Below are 21,399 nucleotides of genomic sequence, written 5' to 3' on the forward strand. Positions count from 1 at the left end.
TCAAGCCCGGATCAAGTCATTAAACCACTATTGGAGAATTTCCGGAGGCATTTGAAAGAAACAGATGTTGAATCTAGCGAGTTCATAGTCGAATCGAGCGTCTCGATAAGATAGCGTCTCGATAAGATGAATCAAGATGAATCCAACGAGCCTAAGATTGCTCAATTTTGACATTGTTAAGGCACTCAAACGTCCATCAAACGTCATTTGTTCAAGGGAAGCTCTCTAGACCGTTCGATCAAAATGGTTCATATTATTGTATTAATTACACTCAAAATACTATAAATAAAGTCTCACACCTCACATGAAAAAGTGGAGGCTTAAGAGAGAACTTGAGGCTTTGAGAATAAGCTTTAGTTCAAGATCATCATCGCCATCGTCGATCGTCGTCGACAACCACCGTTGACCTCTGTCGACCACCGTTGATCGCCATCGATCACAGCTGACCTCCGTCGACCACCGCTGACCGTCATCGACTGTCGTCAGTAATTGCTGACCTCCGTCGACCATCGCTGATCGTCATTGATCCCCCTCGTCATCGTCGACTACCGTCGATCACCGTCGACCTCCGTCAACCACCGCTGACTAAAAGTCTTCAGTCGACGTTGTAACTTGAAAATCTAGTAACCATTTCCCGTCTGTGGGACAACGGACATCTGTAAGCATCAACTTATAGTAGATTTTACAACTGGGCCAGACCCCATGGTTTTTCCCCTTTACGGGTTTTCTACGTAAGAACTTCTCGTGTTATCACAGCTTGATTCATTTTCATCTGAGTGTGTGTTGAATCCTCGCGCAACGCTAAGACAATAATCCATTGCTCTACCGCTGCGAATTTCTAGCACGCATCAGAGACGAATGCAACGAACCCAATATCACTCAATTCTGACATCATTAAGGCTCTTAAATGTCCACCAAATATCATCTAATTGAGAGAATATCTCTAGGCCATCCAATAGAGTGATACATATTCCTTTCTTATTCTCGGGGAAACCTCTCGCATTCTCTATAAATAGAATAGAGTCACGCCTTCTTCTTGAAGGAATTAGGCCTTGAACTAGAAGAAGTCATAAACTTAAAAGAGAAAGAACTGAGGTTTAGTGTTCTACATCGAAGGCCTGACAAATGGCATTTGTTCATGCATTCTCAACCATCGTCAACTACTGACAGTCGACCCCTACTCGTTGCAATGAAACCACTTGTGAAATTACAATGTGCACCACAGAATCTCGACAAATGTTGCAAAGTAACAAAACACACGATTTAGCAGTATGTTGTCCTAAACACTTTGCAGCGACCACCTCTAAGACGGTGTAGTGAAGTTATAGTAATTAGTCCCAAGTGTAATCACTCCAAGTCGTTTTGCAACAACTATTGTACCTTGAAGAACTTCTGGTATCTTTACCAATAAATTTAATTACATGAGTGGGTATTAGATTTTCGTGTAATACTAAGATGCTACATAATCACTCCACCCTTGTGAATCTTCCAACACACATCATTTTGGCGATGTTTGTGGGAAATAAAGTCCTGACCAACACAATCTTGAGGTATAAAATGTCGGGCTCCTTCATACTTGCATTCTTTGATGTGGGTGGAAACCTTCACTGTAATCTTGAAATGTAGTTCATGTTAACATCCTAGGCACGATTGTGATAGGGTAGTTTTTTTTATTGTGGTTTATTGTGGGGCAACCTTCATTATAGTCTCAAAAGGTTTATTCACATTAACATCCTGGGCATAATTATGGCGGGGTAGCCGTCTTACACCTCATTTAAACAAGTCTTTGAGAATCGCTTATGAATTGGGGGCAAATTTAATTGCGAAGAATGCTTTTTCAGCACCCCTACCCACCATACTAGAGTTCTTCCTCAACAAAATCAATAAGTAGTTCTCTTCAAAATTTGATATATGGGCTGCTTTATAAGATCATTTGGACAACTAATTTGTCACACGATTTTGAGATGAACCGGATCAGGCCTTGTATTCAGCCATTAAAATTTTTTACTTCTTTGATATTTTGGGGGACGACATATTGATCAGTGCCCAACCTTCTTTAGGCTAGATTTTATTCCTTTGAGATTAAGAGGTAGCCTAATAATTTTTCTGTCGATGTTCCGAGAGTGCACTTGAGTGGATCGCGCTTCTTATTAATTTTTTTGAGGTTTTCAAAAGTTTCTTTGAAATCATTTATGTGTTGAATGGGCATTTTAATTTTTATCAGGACATCAATCACATAGTCCTCAACATATTTTCTTTCCATTTTACAAAGATTTTACACATCATTCATTGGCAAATAACATAAGCCTTTTTAAGCCCAAAGGACATTACATTATAACAATACACTCCCTTCTAATGATACATACAACATTCTTTAGGTTGGTTGGGTACATTTTGATATGATGGTAGCTAAATAATGTGTTGAGGAAGCTCATTACAGAAAGGTCAACTATTGCTTCCACGAGTGCTTCGATCCAAGGTAGAAGGAAACTGTCCTTCGGAAAGGCGGTGGTCAAGTTGGTGAAGTCCACATACATCCTTCATTTGTCATTCAAATTTTACACCATGATAACATTGAAGATTTCAGACGTCTCAGAGATAGTTAGCCTTCAATAGCTTCTAAACCTCCTCTCAGCCCAGCTCAGCTAGGTCGATGTCCATATTTTTTTTTATCGGTGAAGCCACAGGGTTGACATCCAAGCGGTGGCATACAACATTGATTGGTAACACCAACATTTTAGCAGCAGACTAGGCAAAAATGTCTGGGTGCCTTCAGAGGTTGTCGACCAGTGCCTCCTTATGCCCTGCATCAAAAGCTTTACTTAGAAAAAAAAAATATCAATGTCACCTTCAGTCATTGGGATCCAATTGGTGGTCTTGCTGGTTTCAAGACTCCATTATCTTTGGTTGTTAAACTCAAGCGACTCTTACTCAATGCATTCAACTTCCTGGAGTTAACATGTACAAGATTTATAGAGATTTTCTCAAATAGTGATTACCTCTACATTGCTTGGGAACTTCACAACCATGTAGTAGGCTGAGGTAATGACCTTAAAAGAGTGGAGCCACGGACTGTCAAAGATGAAATTATAGGTGGGTGTCGAGTCGACCACCAGGAAGTATGCCATATTGATGAACTACTTATCTTTTCCTCCCAAGTGACCGATAAAGCGATTGTTCCCAATGCTTCCTTTCTCTCACTAGAAAAACTATAGAGTTGGTTGGACGCCGCTATCAGTCAGTCATTGTTGAGACTCATTTTATCGAACACTAAATTTAATAATATGTTCATAGAACTACTGGTGTCAATGAGGGTGCTATCAATTTGATATTTGTTGATTAATGTGATGATGATGATGGTGTCATTGTAGAAACTAACCCTAGGGCACAATTCATCATTGATGAAGGCTATTGGGAGATGTGATTTAAGTTTAGGCATAAAGGCGCATAGTTATTTCATTTAAACCTTCTTTAGGATGGCTCAATAAGATAAGTCCCCATCTCCTCTAAAGATGGTAGGAAATATGTCAGTGATGTGAATTTCATGGGCTTAAACTGGCTCATCCGATATTTACTCTACTAGAGCTTTCAGTTACTGTTGGGAATTTTAGGATGTCAATGTTCATTAACAAACACATGATTGACTCAAACTCGGTTATGTGGTCGATCAGATCGATCGTCCCCTTGAAGGCTCTAGTGTTTGAATTTTGAACCTCTTTTGGGGCTTGACCTAAGAGATTTACTATGAGAACACATTCTTAAGCTATTGTGGAGCCTCAGTACATCCAAATTGATGTTGATCTATCGACGCCAGCCTGACACTATCAAAGTACTCGAAGTCACTTTCTCATTTCAGGGCTTTTAGGGGGGGAGGGGGAGGGGTGTTTCTTGGTTGTTAAGTGCTGGTGCTTCCTCTTAAAAGTAAATATCTCCTCCATGAGCTAGTGCTTCTCAGATGGTCTCCAACATTTGATCCTTCAACTTTTGGATTTGTTGGGTTACAAACTCTCAAGTGTATTCCATGTTGACAATGTCTTTGTTGGTTGTTTGGCACCGACCCTTCCTCTTAAAAGTAAAAATCTCTTCCCCGAGCTAGCGCTTCTCGGATAGTCTCAAATATTTGATCTCCTGACTTTTGGATTTGTTGAGTTACAAACTCTCTAGTACATTCCATGTTGGCAATGTCTTTGTTGTGGGTTTTTTCTTCTTAGGATACCACTTTTTTGTTTGTGTCATGATCCACGTTCATTGCACTTTTTAGGACGTTAAATCCTGATTTGTTCGTGAATCACACACAAAGAATAGAGCGTAGGAGGAGATAGATATATATAGAGAGAGGAGGCAAACAATAATTAACAATAAATATGTTCTGTCAATTATGTCTTCTTCAAAAATGATCTCTTTATTTATTGGGGAGAGAGCACAATGTGATGACGTTACATTTTTGCCCTTGCTTTAAAAGGGATGTACGAGATATTCTTAGTATTTTACATATTTAAGCCTCCGATTGCTCTCTAAGTCGGCCGACTAAGCTTAACGGGCACCGAGTCGATAAGATCAGCTCAATCAGTTGAGATACACTCGGCTGAATGATATCAACTCGGTCGATTGAGCTTGGTTGATATCAATCAGTCTGTTGATATGACCGAACTATTGATCCTTGACCCCTAATGAGGGGCCTCTGAATATCTTTCAGATAGTTGGAGATGCTTGGAAATTGGATTTTCCCTTGAATCAACTTTTCGTTAGTGTTTAGCTCGGATGTCTCTTTTGTCTCGCCTCTATCTGAATGTCTTGTTATTGTATCCTCCATTCTTCTTTGGCCTTGCTGGCGTTGGCTCGGTCGAGTAAATGGGTCTCATGATCTTTTATGGCAAACCCTCCTTTATCATACTTTTTTTTCCTTTGGACCGTCAAATAACCTTAGGATCAGTACTCGCACATTATACATATAATATTGATTTCGTTATCTACTTGCAAGACCAAACTCTGCACTCTAATCAATAGATTAGGCCGTATCATCCGTCGTATTTTGAGCACACTCTAAGAGGATCTTAGCCGTGGCCAATGTTAAGCGGGCAGAAAGTTAACCCTCCACGCAGGCATGGTATCTGGACGGAAAACCAAATACAATACATTGGAACTGTTCATTACCTTTTACGTTGATAGTTGATTTTCTTTTTCTTAAAAAAATATGACTGATTGTTTACATTTTCTCGCGACTCATGCTTATCACCTTATGATTCACAACATAAATACAAAATAAAATGGGAAATATATATATATATATATATATATATATATATATTCTCTGATATATATATTATTTCACATAATTGTTATATATTTACTTATCTAATTTCTAAAATTTAACAGTCATTTACAATTCTTTTTAATTTTTATTACTAATTTTATACCCACAATTTTTATGTATTTACATATCTAAACATGTAAAATTATGTATTTACATGCATACCAATCAAACTTTTAATTCACCTAAAAACATATCATTATCACTATCTTCTAAAAAATAAAATACACAATTTCAAGCTTAAGTTTATGCATGAGTGGAACTAGATTTTATCCAGAATATAAATTGTAAAATTAATATTTTTTTCTCATATAGTCAAGACAACCCTTCACAAATCTTTCTGCCCAATACTTAACAAAAAAAAGAGATATTTGAAGATTTTGTCCACCCTACAAAATAATACTAATTTCGCCTTTGGATTTATGACAACGTCTTATAAGTATAAATATTAAAATTTGGGTGTTGTATATTGCACACATAGAATATGCCAGTACAAATCTCATGACAGATGAATTGTTCAAGAAAAAGAAACGGTAGATCGAACCGTAGCTGTTGACGATCATTTCGGGCAACAAAAAGGAGAACTCTATGCCGCAGCTTTCGCACCAAAATTGAAGAGCCACCGGCCTATCTGTTTTACTGATGAGGACCCACCTTCGAAAGGAAATTCGTATAATGTTGCTATTGTGAAAACGACGATAATCAATAATTATCAAGTTGAGAGCATCCTCGTCGATATCAAAAACTCCATGAATGTGCTGTTCAAATAGATATTTGATAGACTTGCAACTCCCCGCTACAACTTACATGACTAAGTATAACCTATGTGGTTCACAACTCATGCAGCTCTCGACTCTGTCTTCTGCCACCTATATATGTTATCACAACTAACAGCTACAAACTATGTGATCAACTAAGACCTACATGACTCACTGCTCATGTAACTTTCAACTCCGACCTTTGTAGCCTATGAATGTCATTAGAGCTCACCGCTGTGACCTATGTGACCAATTACGACCTATGTGGCTCACAACTCATGTAACTTTAGACTTCAACCACTGAAGTATACAAACATCATTACAACTCACCATAATGGTCTATACGACCAACTAGGACCTAAGTGATTCATAGCTCGTGTAACTCCTGAATCCTATCCTCACAACCTACAAACGTCATCGCAGGTCACTAATACAACCTATTTAACCAAATACGACCTACATAACTCACAACTCATGCAGTTCTCGACACTGTACCCTACGACCTACGAATGTCATCACAACTCACCAATATGCTTACGTGACCAACTATGAACTATGTAGTTGACCACTCCTGCAACTCCTGACTTTGGCCTCTGCGGTCTACGTATGTAATCACAGCTCACCACTACGGCTTACGTAACCAATTATGACATATGGTCTAAAACCTGTGCAACTCTTTACTCTGACCGCCATGGCCTACGAACACAATCACAGTTCATCATTACGACCTAAGTGGACCTCAATTCAAATAGCTTCAAACTCTAGACTTTGCAGCCTACGTATGTCTTCATAACTAACCACTATCTCCTATAAGGCTTACCACTCGTGCAACATTTGACTTTTGCTTATGCGGCCAACGAACGTCATCACTACCCACTATTATGACTTATGTGACTAACTATAACCTACACAACTCATAGTCTGCACAACCCCCAATACCTGATCTCCATGGCCTACTGATGTTATCACAACTTCCTATTAGTCTTCTCTGGCTAAATAAAGCTCTTAAATCAATTATCTATGGTCCACACAACCAACTATTACTATGGCTTTCAACTGCGACCTATACGACAGGCTGACACCGTGATCACAATCCACAACATTCATGATGGACTACTGCCTTCATAGCAATTGGCTACGACCATTTCAACCTATTAATACCAAGAACTACATTCATTACAACGAGACTACGACTATTATCGACGAACCATTGTTGTACATTTACAATGATCATCTTTGTAACATCATCTTCTCTTATTCAAGACAAGAGTGAACTTGTATACTCATCATTCACGATGGATTATTTCAACTGGGCTAGACCCTATGATTTTTTCATTTTTTAGGATCTTTCACATAAAATTGAGGCATCTCATCCTATTTATTTCTTTTTTTTAGCTGAGTGTGTGTTGAAGCCTTGTACAACGCAAAGCTGAAAAATCACTCTAGCGCCGCGACATTTCGTCACACATCAATCCTCATGTTAATTTTTTTCATTTTTTATTTCTATTATTATATAAAATAAAAATATAATTAAAATCTCATATGTATATTACCGATTATTTTATTTTATTTTATTACATATTATATGAGTAGATTTTTTAAAAGTTTAGAATAGGATGGCGGTGCAGCAACCTAAGGGTAAATCTGGTTATGGGCACAATATTGGGCAGGAACGAGTGCATGCCTCGCCAATATGGTCATGCATGAGAATAGGAGACTAGAGCTCATAAATTGATATTAATGAAAACAACTTAAAGTTTTTTTTTTTTTTTTATGTTCTTCGAAAATAACTTGATTTATTTTAAAATAATATAAAAAATAAATTATAAAATACAAATCAAATATATATATATTTTAAAATTTTGAAAAATAAAAACAAAAAGAATGACATAAGTTTAAATGGATATCAAATAAGTTCTTTTATACATGTGAGATAAGAAAAAACTCACCATTTAAACATAAAGAAAATTGAGGAGAGTCACCAATGATGAACCATCACATTATTAACATGAAACACAAAGACTCTAGCACAACCAATTAAGTTTGTCTCAATGTATTATAAAGACTTATCTTAAGCTTGGGGAAGTCTTGGAAGATTGTCCCTTCGGATCTTATTTGTTTCATTAGATATTAGGTTATAAATCAAGTCCTACACACCTAGGTGCTTGTTAATGGTGTTTATTCGAGCTAAGAATAAATTTTGCTAAAACTGTTATTGTAATAGTTGTACTCAAATATTATTGTGCTTTATATTTGATCAATTTTTTTAGAATTAATCATAAATATCTTGCTCGCTAGACAATTTTCAGCAAATAAGAAAAATTATGTCTTAGCTTAATAAGAATATTCAACACACACTCATATAAAAATGATAGGAGATGATAAACTTTTTACATTAAGAAATATAGAAAAGATGATAAATTTTTAACATTAAGAAATATAAAAAGGAAACAAAAATTTTAGGGTTTGACGCAAGAAAGTTAAAAAATATATTATTTAATTTAGTTTATATAGTTTCACTCTTCTCCTTAGATAAAAAAAAGGTAGGATTGCAAGAATATAATCACTTACTTGCTTTCTTCTATCACAATAATGGTTGTTAAACGATAACATTGATAATAGCGGTTAGGAAATAATAACCTAGAGAAACTATTATGGCAACAAAAATTGTAAAATAGTAATTTAGGTTCATTTAGTGGTAGTGGTGTTGACGATTACTTGTGGTCGTTGGCTTATAGTTTTCTTCATGAGTTTGGATTCAGCTCTCAGCTTCCTCTCCTTTCATATATGGTGAATAAGGGCCTATATATAATGTTTGAAAGTGATATTTTGATAAACTTGGCAAAACTCGCAAACTGCTATACCAGATAGTCCATGTTGATTCAATCGATTGCTGATCATTCTCTTAGTATTTAAGTATGTTAACAACCAAGATATGGAGTTATCTTGGGCTTTTTGAATTCCTCTTATTGAGATACTCAATTTTCCTATAAATATCACATTCAAAGATTGTTTGATATTTAAATTAATGTTTTGAAAGTCTTAATTGTACTTCAAGTGTTTGACTTAGGCTCATTTGAACTCAAAATAAATCATTTTTGGTGTCAATGATTTGTATTATTGATATGTTCAAATTGATCATAAATTTGCTAAATTTATATCTTAGATGATCATGAATTTGACTCTAGAAGTTCATCTCATCCAAAGTGCATTGAAACTTGTGCTTGATCATGTAGATATTTAGGTGACATCAATTATTCGTATATATTCAATACTAAATATTAATTGAAGGCATAAGTCTTGAGGTGAATCAAATGAATTAAAATAATTCATAGATTAGATAGATCAAAGATGACGCCAAACAAAACAACATGAGACGCTTGTAGACACTTAAATTGCTCAAATAAGAAAAAAAATAACCCATAAATGACAAGGTCAACTTAGACTAGGCTTGTTCAAATTGGATTAGCTAAACCAATTATTGACAACCTACTTGCAAGAGGAATGCAAAAAAAAGGACAAAAAGCTTTGTTAGTAATGCCCATATGATCAATAGGGTGGTGGTGTATATGTCAACCCATAATATGCTTTTATTATAAGAAACTTCAATTTTCCTCATTTTTTACTTATTATTGTTAAATCTATTCCCATAGATTTTGATTTCTAGAAGATATGACTAATTTGACTATTTTATGGATCATTTGATTTCAAAACTCTACCCATAAATAAATGAGTGAATATAACTAAAAATGATGGGACACCAACAAAATGTATTCCTATTAATTTTATAATCAAAATTTTAATTTATCACCATTATTATCCTTATGCAATTGAGATTCATGAGGTGAATGCTAAAACATTTTATGAGAGATACCTAGAGTAGCGGGCATTATCATCGATTGCTCGAGTCTAATTATTAGCTTGGTCGGACTTAAGAGCATCATCATATGATCATCGTTTAATATTGAAAGGTGAAATTAAAATCAGTAACATTTTTTTTTTAAAATTATAGAAAATTTTTGGACTAAATATCAACATGGTCTTCATAAAAGTAATAAATAGCCTTTCATTCAACTTAGGAATATTTTTTTTTAAATTTTTTTGGAGATAACATGGACCTTCTTGGCAAAATTTAGACTAGACTGTATCATTATTTACTTAGATTATAACTTTTATGTCAAAATCCTCACTCATCAGCATTGCACGAAACTACCTCTGACTATATCATAGCCCTTGTTTATAAGACTTGCTTCTAAAATAACTTTAGTACATTATATCTCTCATACGTAACATTTATGCCAAATTTAGCTACATGCCTGTGTGGTGCAACCCTGTGTCTAAAAATTTATTTTTTGAGCTAACTTTGGCTTAATTTTAACACTTATCTCTAATATTTATTTCCTATGAGTATTTTGCAACCCACTTATAACTTTATCATACATCATAGTTTCCTCCGAGCATGTCATAGAGTTTCCTTTCAGGACTAGCATCACAATTACCTTTAGGAGCATCATAGCCCTTCATCACCATTTTATTACTTACAAACCCGTAACACATCCTTAGTAAAATGTGCATCTCTCTTCCTTTCTTCTCCATAATTGTATTTTTCTATTAATTTGTTATTCCCTTCATCAACAATGTCAGCCACTATCTTATGGCATAATCACTAAACATTCTCCTAAGTTGTATTGATGCATTGGTAGACTACATAGGGAACGTCAACTTCTTCCAACTCTTTATAGAATATTGGAAGCTATTTAACTAGGCAATATCAAAGAATTTTTATACATAGAAATCCATGTTCTATACTCTTTCAAAGGCCGACATTCAAAGATTATGAAATTGAAAAAATTAAGTTCGATCAACGATCCAAGTTAATCGCACTCCGCTCGCTCCATTTCCCACATGCACACATTTCAGAGGCCATTTGAGCTCGAGATCTATTCCTCAAATTATTTACTAAAAGTTATTTTATATACTCCTAAAACTCAAATAGATAGTTTTTTTTTTGCAAAATTTTACTTTTATAACTTCATTTATTTATTCTTTTCAAAATCAACCAAACATTCCTTTTAACATGTCCTCCTCTGAACATTATTCTGAATTTGTTCACCATCAGATTAGTTATGATTGTATATTTCTTATTGTACATGTTGGGAATAGTTACTGTTTGGGTTTCCACAAAGCTAGCTTGCGACAGTCCACTCTCTAAAAGTGATTTGGAGCTGTAAAAGTGATTTTGAAACTGAGAGTTCTAACGGAAATTTCAAGAAGGAATTTGGGAGTTCACATGGACATGTGCTAAATCATTATAAGCTGGTTTACACGTTTCTGCTTTCCTGCACTACTTGTTTCTTTTGTGTTATCTTCTCTATTCAGAAACTTATATACATATATTTGCATACAGACCACCCAATTCCTATGTATTTACATATCTAACATATAAACGTTGCTTTTTTTTACATTTATACCGCACAAATCTTTCATGTTACATAAAATATACACACTTTTTCGAGCATAGGTAAGATGGTATATATAAGTAAAAATTGAAGTTTTAATTTATTTTCAAATATAGACAAAATCTTGATTGTGATATTGCCTTTGACTTCCAAAGGAAATAAAAAAGCAATGAAGTTGGAGGGTTACTTATGAAATTAATGTGCAATTTACAGTGGATATGCATATCTTTCATGAATTTAAAATATTGTGGAGCAGGCTAAATAGGAAGTAGGTAAAGCAGGTCATCCATCACCATGGGAGTAACTTTGGCTTCATTTTATATAAAATAATACATTATAGCTACAAGATTCTATTACCAAACAAAAGTTAAAATATCTCACTTCGTAAGGAATAATTGAACTTTATTGTTAATTAATCCTCATTTAGTTTTAACTTGGCTCACTTGAGATTTTATTTATCCATCTCTTTGACTTGATCCCTACTTTTTTCTTTTTTGTATTAATATTTGGTATTTTTATCATATGTGCTTGACAAAAGAAGAGAACATGGAGGACATTATAAGATGTCAAGCTGCTAATGCAAACAACTCTTGATAATACTTGAAATTTAACAGTCGCTCTATGTCAAATTTCTCCCTCTAAGTGGGTAAAGAATGTGATATCATTCTTAAGTTTTGCAAAGGGTGGGAAATGTTTTGCTAGGAATTTCTATGCTAGATCATTCAAAGTAGCTATAGATTTTGGGGCTACATGATTCAACTAAATCTTAGCTTTATCCTTAAAAGGGAATGAAAACAAACTAACTTAATAGTATTATTGGAGACACCAATATATCTGAAGTTTGCACATAACTCTAGGAAACTAGTTATATGAAGATTATAGTCATCTACAGGTGAACCTTCGAATTAATTTTTTTTGATGCATTTAATAATAGCCGGTTTAAGTTCAAAGGTGCCAACTTAAATGATAGGATTATTGACACTCCTATGAATTTCATCTATCATGGGGTTGGCAAATTTACTAAAAGGCTTGGGGTGTTCGTTCTGGGGTGAGTTTTCCATTTTTCCTAAATTATTTTTGAGCATTCTAAGTTTTTTATTTAAATTTTTTTTACAATTTTCTCTAATTCAGGGTCATATGACACAAGTTCAACTAGTCTAGTTGTGGGTAAACAAGCCTAGACTAGCAGGTGAGAGACCCTAAACTAGCAATAAACATAACACACAAACAATATTCACAAAAAATGAAGTAAAAAAAAGGAATATGAAGAATGTATCTCTCATCGTCATGAGACATATATATATATATATATATATATTAGATTTTCTAACATAGAAAATATCAAATAAGCTATTGAAAATGTATGACAATTATTTTCAGCTTTAAACCCTAACAGTTTAATTATGATCTTCCTAAAATTATAAATTAGATATCATTCCTTTGTAATGACGCAAAAAACTTGATATGAATTAAACATTGCAAAACACTAACGATACACACAAGTATATGCACTATCCATTAATATATGAAATTGAGTCCGTGTATTGATCCCACAAGAAACAAATGAACTCCCAAAGTTCAAAAAACTTTAGTCTAATAGTTTTGAGTCTAGCCTGAAGGTTCAAAATTTAGTAATTTTAAAATTTCTAATCTAAATTTTGTAAAAAATAAATCCTATAACTAATCATGAGTTTGAATAAGTGATAAAAAAACCTCCCTTAAATTTATCCGATGCAAATCAGATATGTCTAAGTGACTATAATGTTGTTGACAATAAGAAACAATAGTTAAAAACAACCCCTCTTGGTGGTCATAAGAAAATGGGGCTTCATTTTACAATTAGTCATTTAACCATGCAAAAACTCCAATTTATGTAAATTTTACTATACGATTGCCCCATCATAACAACAATATTTCTATTCTCCTGAAGAAGTGTAGGTTAACATAACTTCTATAGTACTATTTGGAACTCATTTTAACATCTTAAGTGATTAGTTTAGGAGCAAATTAAATTCAAAAGGTTAAAATATCAACTTATAATCAAATTAATGTGCAATCACATAACAAATATTTTATCAATTTGGATAAAATCCAATTTAGCATAGAAAAAAGTTTAAGTCCTACACATTAAAGATGAAAAAAGCATAAATTTCATTGCAAAATCGAAAGCTGACAAAGTTAGAATAATCCTACAGATGTCCTTCCTTAAATTACTTGAACTTAAGGTGCAAATTTATTATTTTTTACCTACTTCGTGTATAGTCACACACTTGTTTCTCTCGGGAGAACCCACACACATGCACTCACACTTTCTTCTGAGGAGCCCTTCTCCGGAGCATGTTGATGGCTAAAAGTGTTCTCTAGGACTCCCTCCTAGTGTTTCCATTCTTCCCTCAGTGTCACTCCAAAGGTCGAGCATTTTAAAGAAAAAAAATTATTGGAAGTGTCAGGATTCATTCAAAATAATTTCTTTTGTAGTCATGAATCATAACACTGATAGAGAACTATCGTAACTCCTTACGTAAGTTTATCAGTGCCAGATTTCCTCTTAGGACCGCTGAAGTCTCCCTCACTCGGTGTCGTTCATTCTGATGTAAGCATAAGATTTCTCTGAAGTGGTGCAAAGGTTCTCTGCTCTTAGCCTGTGACTTTCATGGAAGGCAATAGGGACGACGTACCCACACCATGTTAGTGGTGCACTTGTGCCATAGTGGCATAGCCATGCTATAAGTGGCGTAGCTGTGTCACATATCGGTAGCACCGGAGCGCCTTCAAAGCGGCACCTTGGTTTCCCTTGCTCGTTTGGATTCTTGCTTATTGCCACACATGGGAGGTGCCCAAGTGCCACTAAAGGTCGCACCAAGGTTTCACTTTCTTTGTATATGGAGTGGCATGGGTTGCTTGATTGTGCCAAAGTTCTTCAAGTGTGGCATCTTGATGCCACTTAAAGTGGGACCAAAGTGCTATAGGCTAAGTTTCAAATTTAATTATTTTGCTAGTTTCAAGGCTTGTAACCCACAATTAACATAAAAAATATAGCAAAAAGCATAATATGATACAAATAGCAAAATAAAATGTAGAAAAAAAATATAATAAATATGTAACAAATTTCACACAAATCATGAACTCAATTATGATTTAACGATTTCCTCATTCCAAGTTGTTATGATGCTTGTGCTAATTAGTTAGCGGAAGTATTCAACTGAACATGAAAGAAGGATCCTTGTTGGCATCCAAGAGTAGCATCCTCTAAAGTAACCTTGCATACCCAGAGTGAATGTTTGTCTAAGGGGATGAATTCAATGAACCTTAGCTTGTAGAGAACTTTATGATTTTATGTCAAATCAGGTATACCTTATAATTCACAAATCAAAGAGGCAAAAAACCATTGAGGAATATACACGCAACATTCATTTATGACCATTAGGATCAAATCATCATTGAAGAATGTTTGGATAATGACCGAACAAACTTTAACTGAAGCGTCTTTGAATAAGAATTAAATAATAGTCACTATAGTCAAATCATCTTCGAATAAAGATTGAATAATATTTAAAAATCCTTCAAATAATGATTAAATAATGATGAAATAATAATTTGTACATCTTCGAATAATGATTAAATCATCTTCAAACAATAATCTACTCTTCTTCGATCATGATTAATCTATGCTCAATCATTATTTGATCATTATTCAAAGATACTTTAAACAATTGTTGAAGAATGCTTATACTATCATTGAATCATTTTAGATCATGATTGATTTTCGTTTGATTATGCTTCAATTATTATTCGAACATACTTATATCCTTTTTCAATGATAATTTAATTATTTACAGAGGTTTTGGTTTTACTATTTAAAATGTGAACATTGTATTCAACCTTAAATAAACCAAATGAATAACATTATTGAACCTCATAAATATCATAAATGAAGAGAGATCGTTTCATAAAGTAACAGTACAAGTATACAACTCAAATATTCATGCTAGAAAGACAAAATCTACTACACAATAAAGACTCAATGATCCCGTATGAAAGGTTTTGTAACTCTTCAACAATGTTCTAATTATTTGTTAAACAACATAGATATATTAGTCCCAAACAAATTTTCAAATATATTTATTTGATAAAATAAATAATCGTGATATTTGCCCAATTCTACCTATTATAGGACATCGAAGTCAAATTACTTTGTGCATTCAATTGTTTAAATTTGAGCACTTTTGTAAATACAAAAGAGTTCCATAGTAATAATATAAAAAATAGTCTAAAATAATAATTTATTTGATCTTCATGTATCCCCAATAGAGCATTGCACATGCCCCATAATTTTAAAACAATACAAAGACTCGCTAATATATATATATATAAAAATTGATTTTTTATGATAAAAATTTCGAACTTTCTACTCAATGTCATGTGACCCAAACACAGACTTCATGAACAGCTAAAAATGTAATTTTTGCACTGTAAAAAGTTTTTAAAATTTTAAACTCTGAAATGGAAATCCGTCTCGTCTGCTCTGTGTTTGTTTTAGTTCGTTTTAAAAGCTGCAGCACAGCGCCCCTGTGGTTCCGTCTCGCCCACTGATATGGCGATGGGAGTCTGTTCAAAAACTAAAAACAACCGGCCCTTTGACGAGCTGTGCCTATCTCCGGCGACAACCAGATCCCTGTCTCACACGGCGTTTGGGATTTGAAGCGTAGCTAATGGTACATGGCTGAAATCTCTCTCTCTCTCTCTCTATCTAGAAGTAAAGATTGAAAGGTGCTTATTGCGGGTTGGCCTACCTCTTTCATGTAGCTTGTTGCTTTTCGCCAATGGCGATTACTGGAGCACGTTTGTTAGAGTTGGATATGGATATTGTGATTTGAATGCATGAATTTCAGTTTTTGGGATTGCATTTTCCTCTTTGTTCTAGGAATCCGATGTGTTTTGTGGATAAATTTGATTTTCTGAGTGAGAAATTTTGTGCTAAGTAGCTTCGCTAGTGATTCTGCCTTGTAGACTTGTTCACTTGGGAATAAGAATGTTTCTTCTATGTCTATCTTTCTCTATGGAAAGCTGGCCTTTTTCTCTGTTATTTAAACTTCTGAAAAGTTATTTAGCTTTGTCATCCCCAGGCTTCTGCAGAGGTGTGTATTTTTCAAGGATTGTTTTTATGAGTTATACGATATTTGTTGAAATTATTATTTTCATGTTCTCCGATCAAAACCTGACTTTGCTTTCGGTATAATTTTGTGTACTTTCTGCCTCTAGAGCATTATTCCTAAACGAAGCTTTACAGTTTGCTAAATTTAGCAAATTTAAGGGGGTGTTTGGTAGCGCCGTATTAATAGTATTTATGGTCTAGTTTTATTAAATCCAGCCAAACATAAAAAAGAGCGATTTCCATGGATTTATAAAATTTCAGATTTGAGGTTCGAATTTTGTTTTAGATTCATGTTAAATCCGAATTTAATAAATCCAACAAGGAGGTGGATTTACTAAATCCCACTAACGCTAAATCCTGTCTGTAGCCAAACAACTTGAGAAAAATACCAACGAAGACAACCAATGATGATTCCTCAAGTTGTTCAATTTGCTGAATTTTGTGAAAGGATTAGTGGCATAATGGTTGTTGAAGGTTATTTTTCTAGTCATGAATTTGAGCCATACACGGAAGATTTATGGTTTGATTTTACGGAAACTAGCATACATAGCACCAAATTCTTATGTATTTACTTATATCTCACACCCAAACATTGATCTCACCTTAATCTATGTATGAAAACGTGGATTATACTATTTCCACCTTTTCATACATAGGTTAGGGTGCTTAGGGTGTAAAAATCAAAGATTGGGTGCGAGATAAGTAAATGCAGAAGAATTGGGTGTTATGTATGTAAAAACCCATTGATTTCATCATTAGTGCGGTTAGAACAAAGTTGATTGTGTTTTTTTTCATTCTTTTCAAGCAAAATATTATATTTTCTACTGAAAAAACTTCTTGTGGATTCAACATATGGTCTTTGTTATTCAATCTTTTCTTCCCATTTTTCTTTGTTCCTTATTCTTTTCATCTATATTTAAATTCAAATCTACAAAATAAGCTAATGCGACGATTAGATTTGTTAAATTGAAAAAGTTTTGGTTTTTTTTTATACTACTAAGCCCCCCTATTATGTAGATAATATAATTTTATTTTAATTTGGAGGTTCTTGAGCAGTGTGGTAGTATGATTTCAGAGCAAAATATTCTTTAGACTGTAATTCTTTCACTCAATTATACCATGTTAAGCAACTATGTGACTATGCTATTTGTTCTAAAGTCTTTATCAAGTGAAAATATTACATTCAAAATAAATTTCAAGTATTTTAGTTAAGCTAACATAAATGTTCTTACTTAACATTTGGGTCCATTCTATTTATAATTTGTTACAAAGTATATTATGCAAAATTTGCTGCATTTATTTTGTTGTTGGTTTACTTCAATGACAAAGTATGTTCATGCAAATAAAAAGCCCCTTTTATGTTGCTAACTGGACATATGGAGGCAAATCACTCCTTTTTTGTATCAGTTGTAACAAAATCGAAAATATGCCAGTTCTTTCACAGTTCAGGTTAATGACATGAAAGAAAACAATTTATATACCTTATTCTCATTTAGCTGCACATTTATTTTAGTTCAGAACTTCAAAATGTTATCTAAAGATGCTTTATATATTTTCTTTACATAATTTGTTGGTAGGCAGCTATTAAGCCTTGGAAGATTAGTGGCAAGAAGTAGTTGAGAGTCCTTAAGATGTTAATAGCTCAAGAGATGTCTAGTCCATTTGATTCTAGTGTTGTTGCGAAATTAATGGGCTTGAGTAAACTGCCAATTCAACAAAAAGTTCAGACTTCGAAAAGAAATCCCCAGGAGATTGATTCAGATGACTTTCTAAGTAGAGCTCTCCAAGATTATTGGCAGCGGGACGATGGTTCCTCTAATCACCCTATGAACTGTGTGAGCGAACTTTGCATGCACGAGAAATGTAAGGATTTGTATGAAGCAAAACAGCAACTTTCATCAAAAGTTCAAATTAAGAATCATAATCTGCAAAATGAAGTCTGCTATGAAAATTTGATGGAGAAGAGAATGGCTCTCGTGCACCAAAAGTTCATTTTGGCAAAGCGTCTGGCTACAAGTAATAGGCTTATACAGTCAAAAGAGTTCAAGGATGCTCTTGAGGTTCTTAGTTCGAATAGAGATTTATTTCTCAGATTTCTTGAAGAGCCAAACTCTGTGTTCTCTGAGCAACTTAGAGAAATCCAGCAAATTATTTCGTTGGGATCTCAATCCAAGAGCATCACTATTTTGAAGCCAGCCTCATTATTCCATTCAGATCAAGAGAAATCCATGAGGAGAAACCGATACAGGTGCAGTGAAGAGGACATGAAAAACATTGATGTACAAGGCTGGAGCTCTAGCTTGTTTATTCCCAAACCTGAAACTTTATCTGAGCCCACAAAGATTGTGGTTCTAAGGCGTAGTCCTCCAGTGCTTCATGAAACAAAAACTAATATGGCTCCAACTTCACAGAATTCTTGGGTCCATGAAGTCAAACCAGGATCTGTGAAATCCTGTAGTTCTCAATCCCACTCAGCTGAGTTATCAGTGAGACATGAAGCCGGGAAAAGACTCGTAGAAAGAAGGGTGTTAGAAGCAGATCTCAAAAGGAGCTCAAGTACCTTGGGCGAGATACTCGCCATTCCTGAGGTGAAGAAAGAGGAAAAAGTGGTTGATAAGCTTTCCATTTCGCCTAGGATTTCGCTTGGTGAAGAACAGGAATCAAACTTTGCAGGGACATGTGAGGACTGTCATCCAGATTCATGCAATGTAAACATTAGGGTGAATGAAGAAATTTCTTGCACAGGTTCAGGCAAATCTTTTAAGGACAAAGTTTCAAGTATGTTCTTCTCAAGGATGAAGAAATTGGTTAACGAGAAGCCTAAACTTTCAAATTCAGTGAGCTCTGATGGTAGACTTCATGCAGCTAGTTCTTCATCTATAGAAGATGATAATCTATCAAAATCTTCTCATGATGGGAAAATTTCGGAGGAAAATTTGGTCAAGTTCTCATCTCCTGTTTCAGTCAATCGTACAGAAAGGCATGGGAATCTCTCCTTCAAGGTGAGAGATCTCCTTAAATTTTAGAATTTATGCCTGTTTTCTGTTAAAGCCTTTGTTTTCATAAACAAGCCTTCGGGTTTTATTATTATTATTATTATTATTATTATTGCTTGAACTTCTTTTTATCTTCTCATTTGCATGACTCTTGTCATCCTTGTTTTTCCTTCTTTTACATTAACCATTACTCCATCAATGATTCTTTGAAGAAGTATTTTTTTATATTTTTTTCAGGCCATTCGTTCTATAGAGAAACTATGGAAATCTGAAATCTCCAGAGAGGATTTCAATCAACATAGTCCAATTTCAGTCCTAGAAAAACCATTCCAAGAAGAAATTTCTATAAACATCTCCAACTCTTGTCAAATTTCCACCACCAGCCGTGCCGGTTAGCATTCATACATTACTCTGAGCTTTTAATTTACAGATTCCATATCCTTCCACCATTAAACTCCCTCACCTTCTTCCGCACGTGCAGAATCGCCATCCAGACCCCCGCTCATCGCTTCGGTTCGCCGTTCAACTTATTCCGAGCAAGGACACCCTGCAAGTACAGCCCCAAACTCCTTGAAGCTTTCCAATCTTTTCTCCAAAGAAGATAAAGACCAGGAACAACTTGATTTCATCCAGAAGATAATTTCAACTTCAAAGTTAGCTGATGAGAACTCCAACACAGTGTTAGCCAGATCACACTCTCTGGATTCTCCATTAGATCCAACTCTGCTTCATGACTTGTTGGAAAGGGACGGAAAAGAAGCCAAAAACAGGGAGAAGCTCTCAAATCAGAAGCTGCTATTCGATTTTGTCAGTGAGTCCCTCAAAGAAATTGGATATTACAATTTAGTCCACACAAATCCTTGGTCTTCAACAGGAAGCATGGCTCAGCTTAGACCAAATCCTACAGTGAAATTTGCGGTTTTGTGCCGTTTGAAGGAATGCTTGTCTGAGGAAGAAAATCTTATGTCAGCTGAGAATAATAAAACGCTTGTTGATAATTTGGTGAAGAAAGAGATGATGAGGAGTGGATTGGCTGAATCCATGTGGTTGGAAGTGGATGAGTTTAGCAAAGAGATTGGTGAAAAGATGCTTCAGGAGTTGTTTGATGATGCATTGGATGATCTTATTGGGTGCTGTTTGTGCTGAGTTTTTTCATTTTTTTTCTCCCTTTTTTTGTCTTTTTGTATAGTGATAATTTGGCTCTTATTAGTATTGCCATATAATTGAGGTGATGGAAAGGTGCAGAAGCAAAAAAATTAGACTTGAGTTTATAGTATCTTATATTTATTTGTCTAGCTGTAATGCATGTGTATTAGTTGGCGTTTTATTCTTGGATTATCTTAACATTGCTTTGGTTCTTTATGTATATAAGAAGCTATATAGCTGTTGTTGTGTGATGATTTGATGAACTACTTTGATTTGCCAATGATTAGTACAAGCTCTTTATTAAATTTTGTTTAGGATTTACATTTATACCACTCAACTTCTATTTATTTACATATCTAACATCTAAACTTTAAATCATGTTAGATATATAAATATATTGGAATTGGGTAATGCACCTAAATCTATATTTGTGGAGTAATATGAAAATTTATTATGATATTATAAAATAGGACATTTCATCTCTTCTGCAAGATATTTAATCCAAAATAAGAGATTGCTTCCCTTTATTTTATTTGTGGGATGAACAATTAGTTGGATCAATTATTAGATGCTA

The 21,399-nt window shown here is 34.4% G+C and overlaps 1 protein-coding gene across 2 annotated transcripts; it reads left to right on the top strand.

Annotated features, from left to right (window-relative positions):
• Positions 1–16,038: 16,038 nt before the first annotated feature.
• On the top strand, positions 16,039–20,997 carry LOC110020791. Of its 2 annotated transcripts, none has more exons than XM_020719020.1 (4): positions 16,039–16,243; positions 18,261–19,685; positions 19,917–20,070; positions 20,161–20,997. In XM_020719020.1, the coding sequence occupies exons 2-4, from the start codon at positions 18,315–18,317 to the stop codon at positions 20,823–20,825; spliced, it is 2,190 nt and encodes a 729-aa protein (XP_020574679.1). In that variant the 5' UTR covers positions 16,039–16,243; positions 18,261–18,314; the 3' UTR covers positions 20,826–20,997. The 2 variants fall into 2 exon arrangements, with proteins under 2 accessions (XP_020574679.1, XP_020574680.1); XM_020719021.1 differs by having other exon boundaries at positions 18,265–19,685.
• The last annotated feature ends 402 nt before the right edge of the window (positions 20,998–21,399 follow it).

Source organism: Phalaenopsis equestris, unplaced genomic scaffold, assembly GCF_001263595.1.
Source record: "Phalaenopsis equestris unplaced genomic scaffold, ASM126359v1 Scaffold000107, whole genome shotgun sequence".
Taxonomy (NCBI): Eukaryota; Viridiplantae; Streptophyta; class Magnoliopsida; order Asparagales; family Orchidaceae; genus Phalaenopsis; species Phalaenopsis equestris.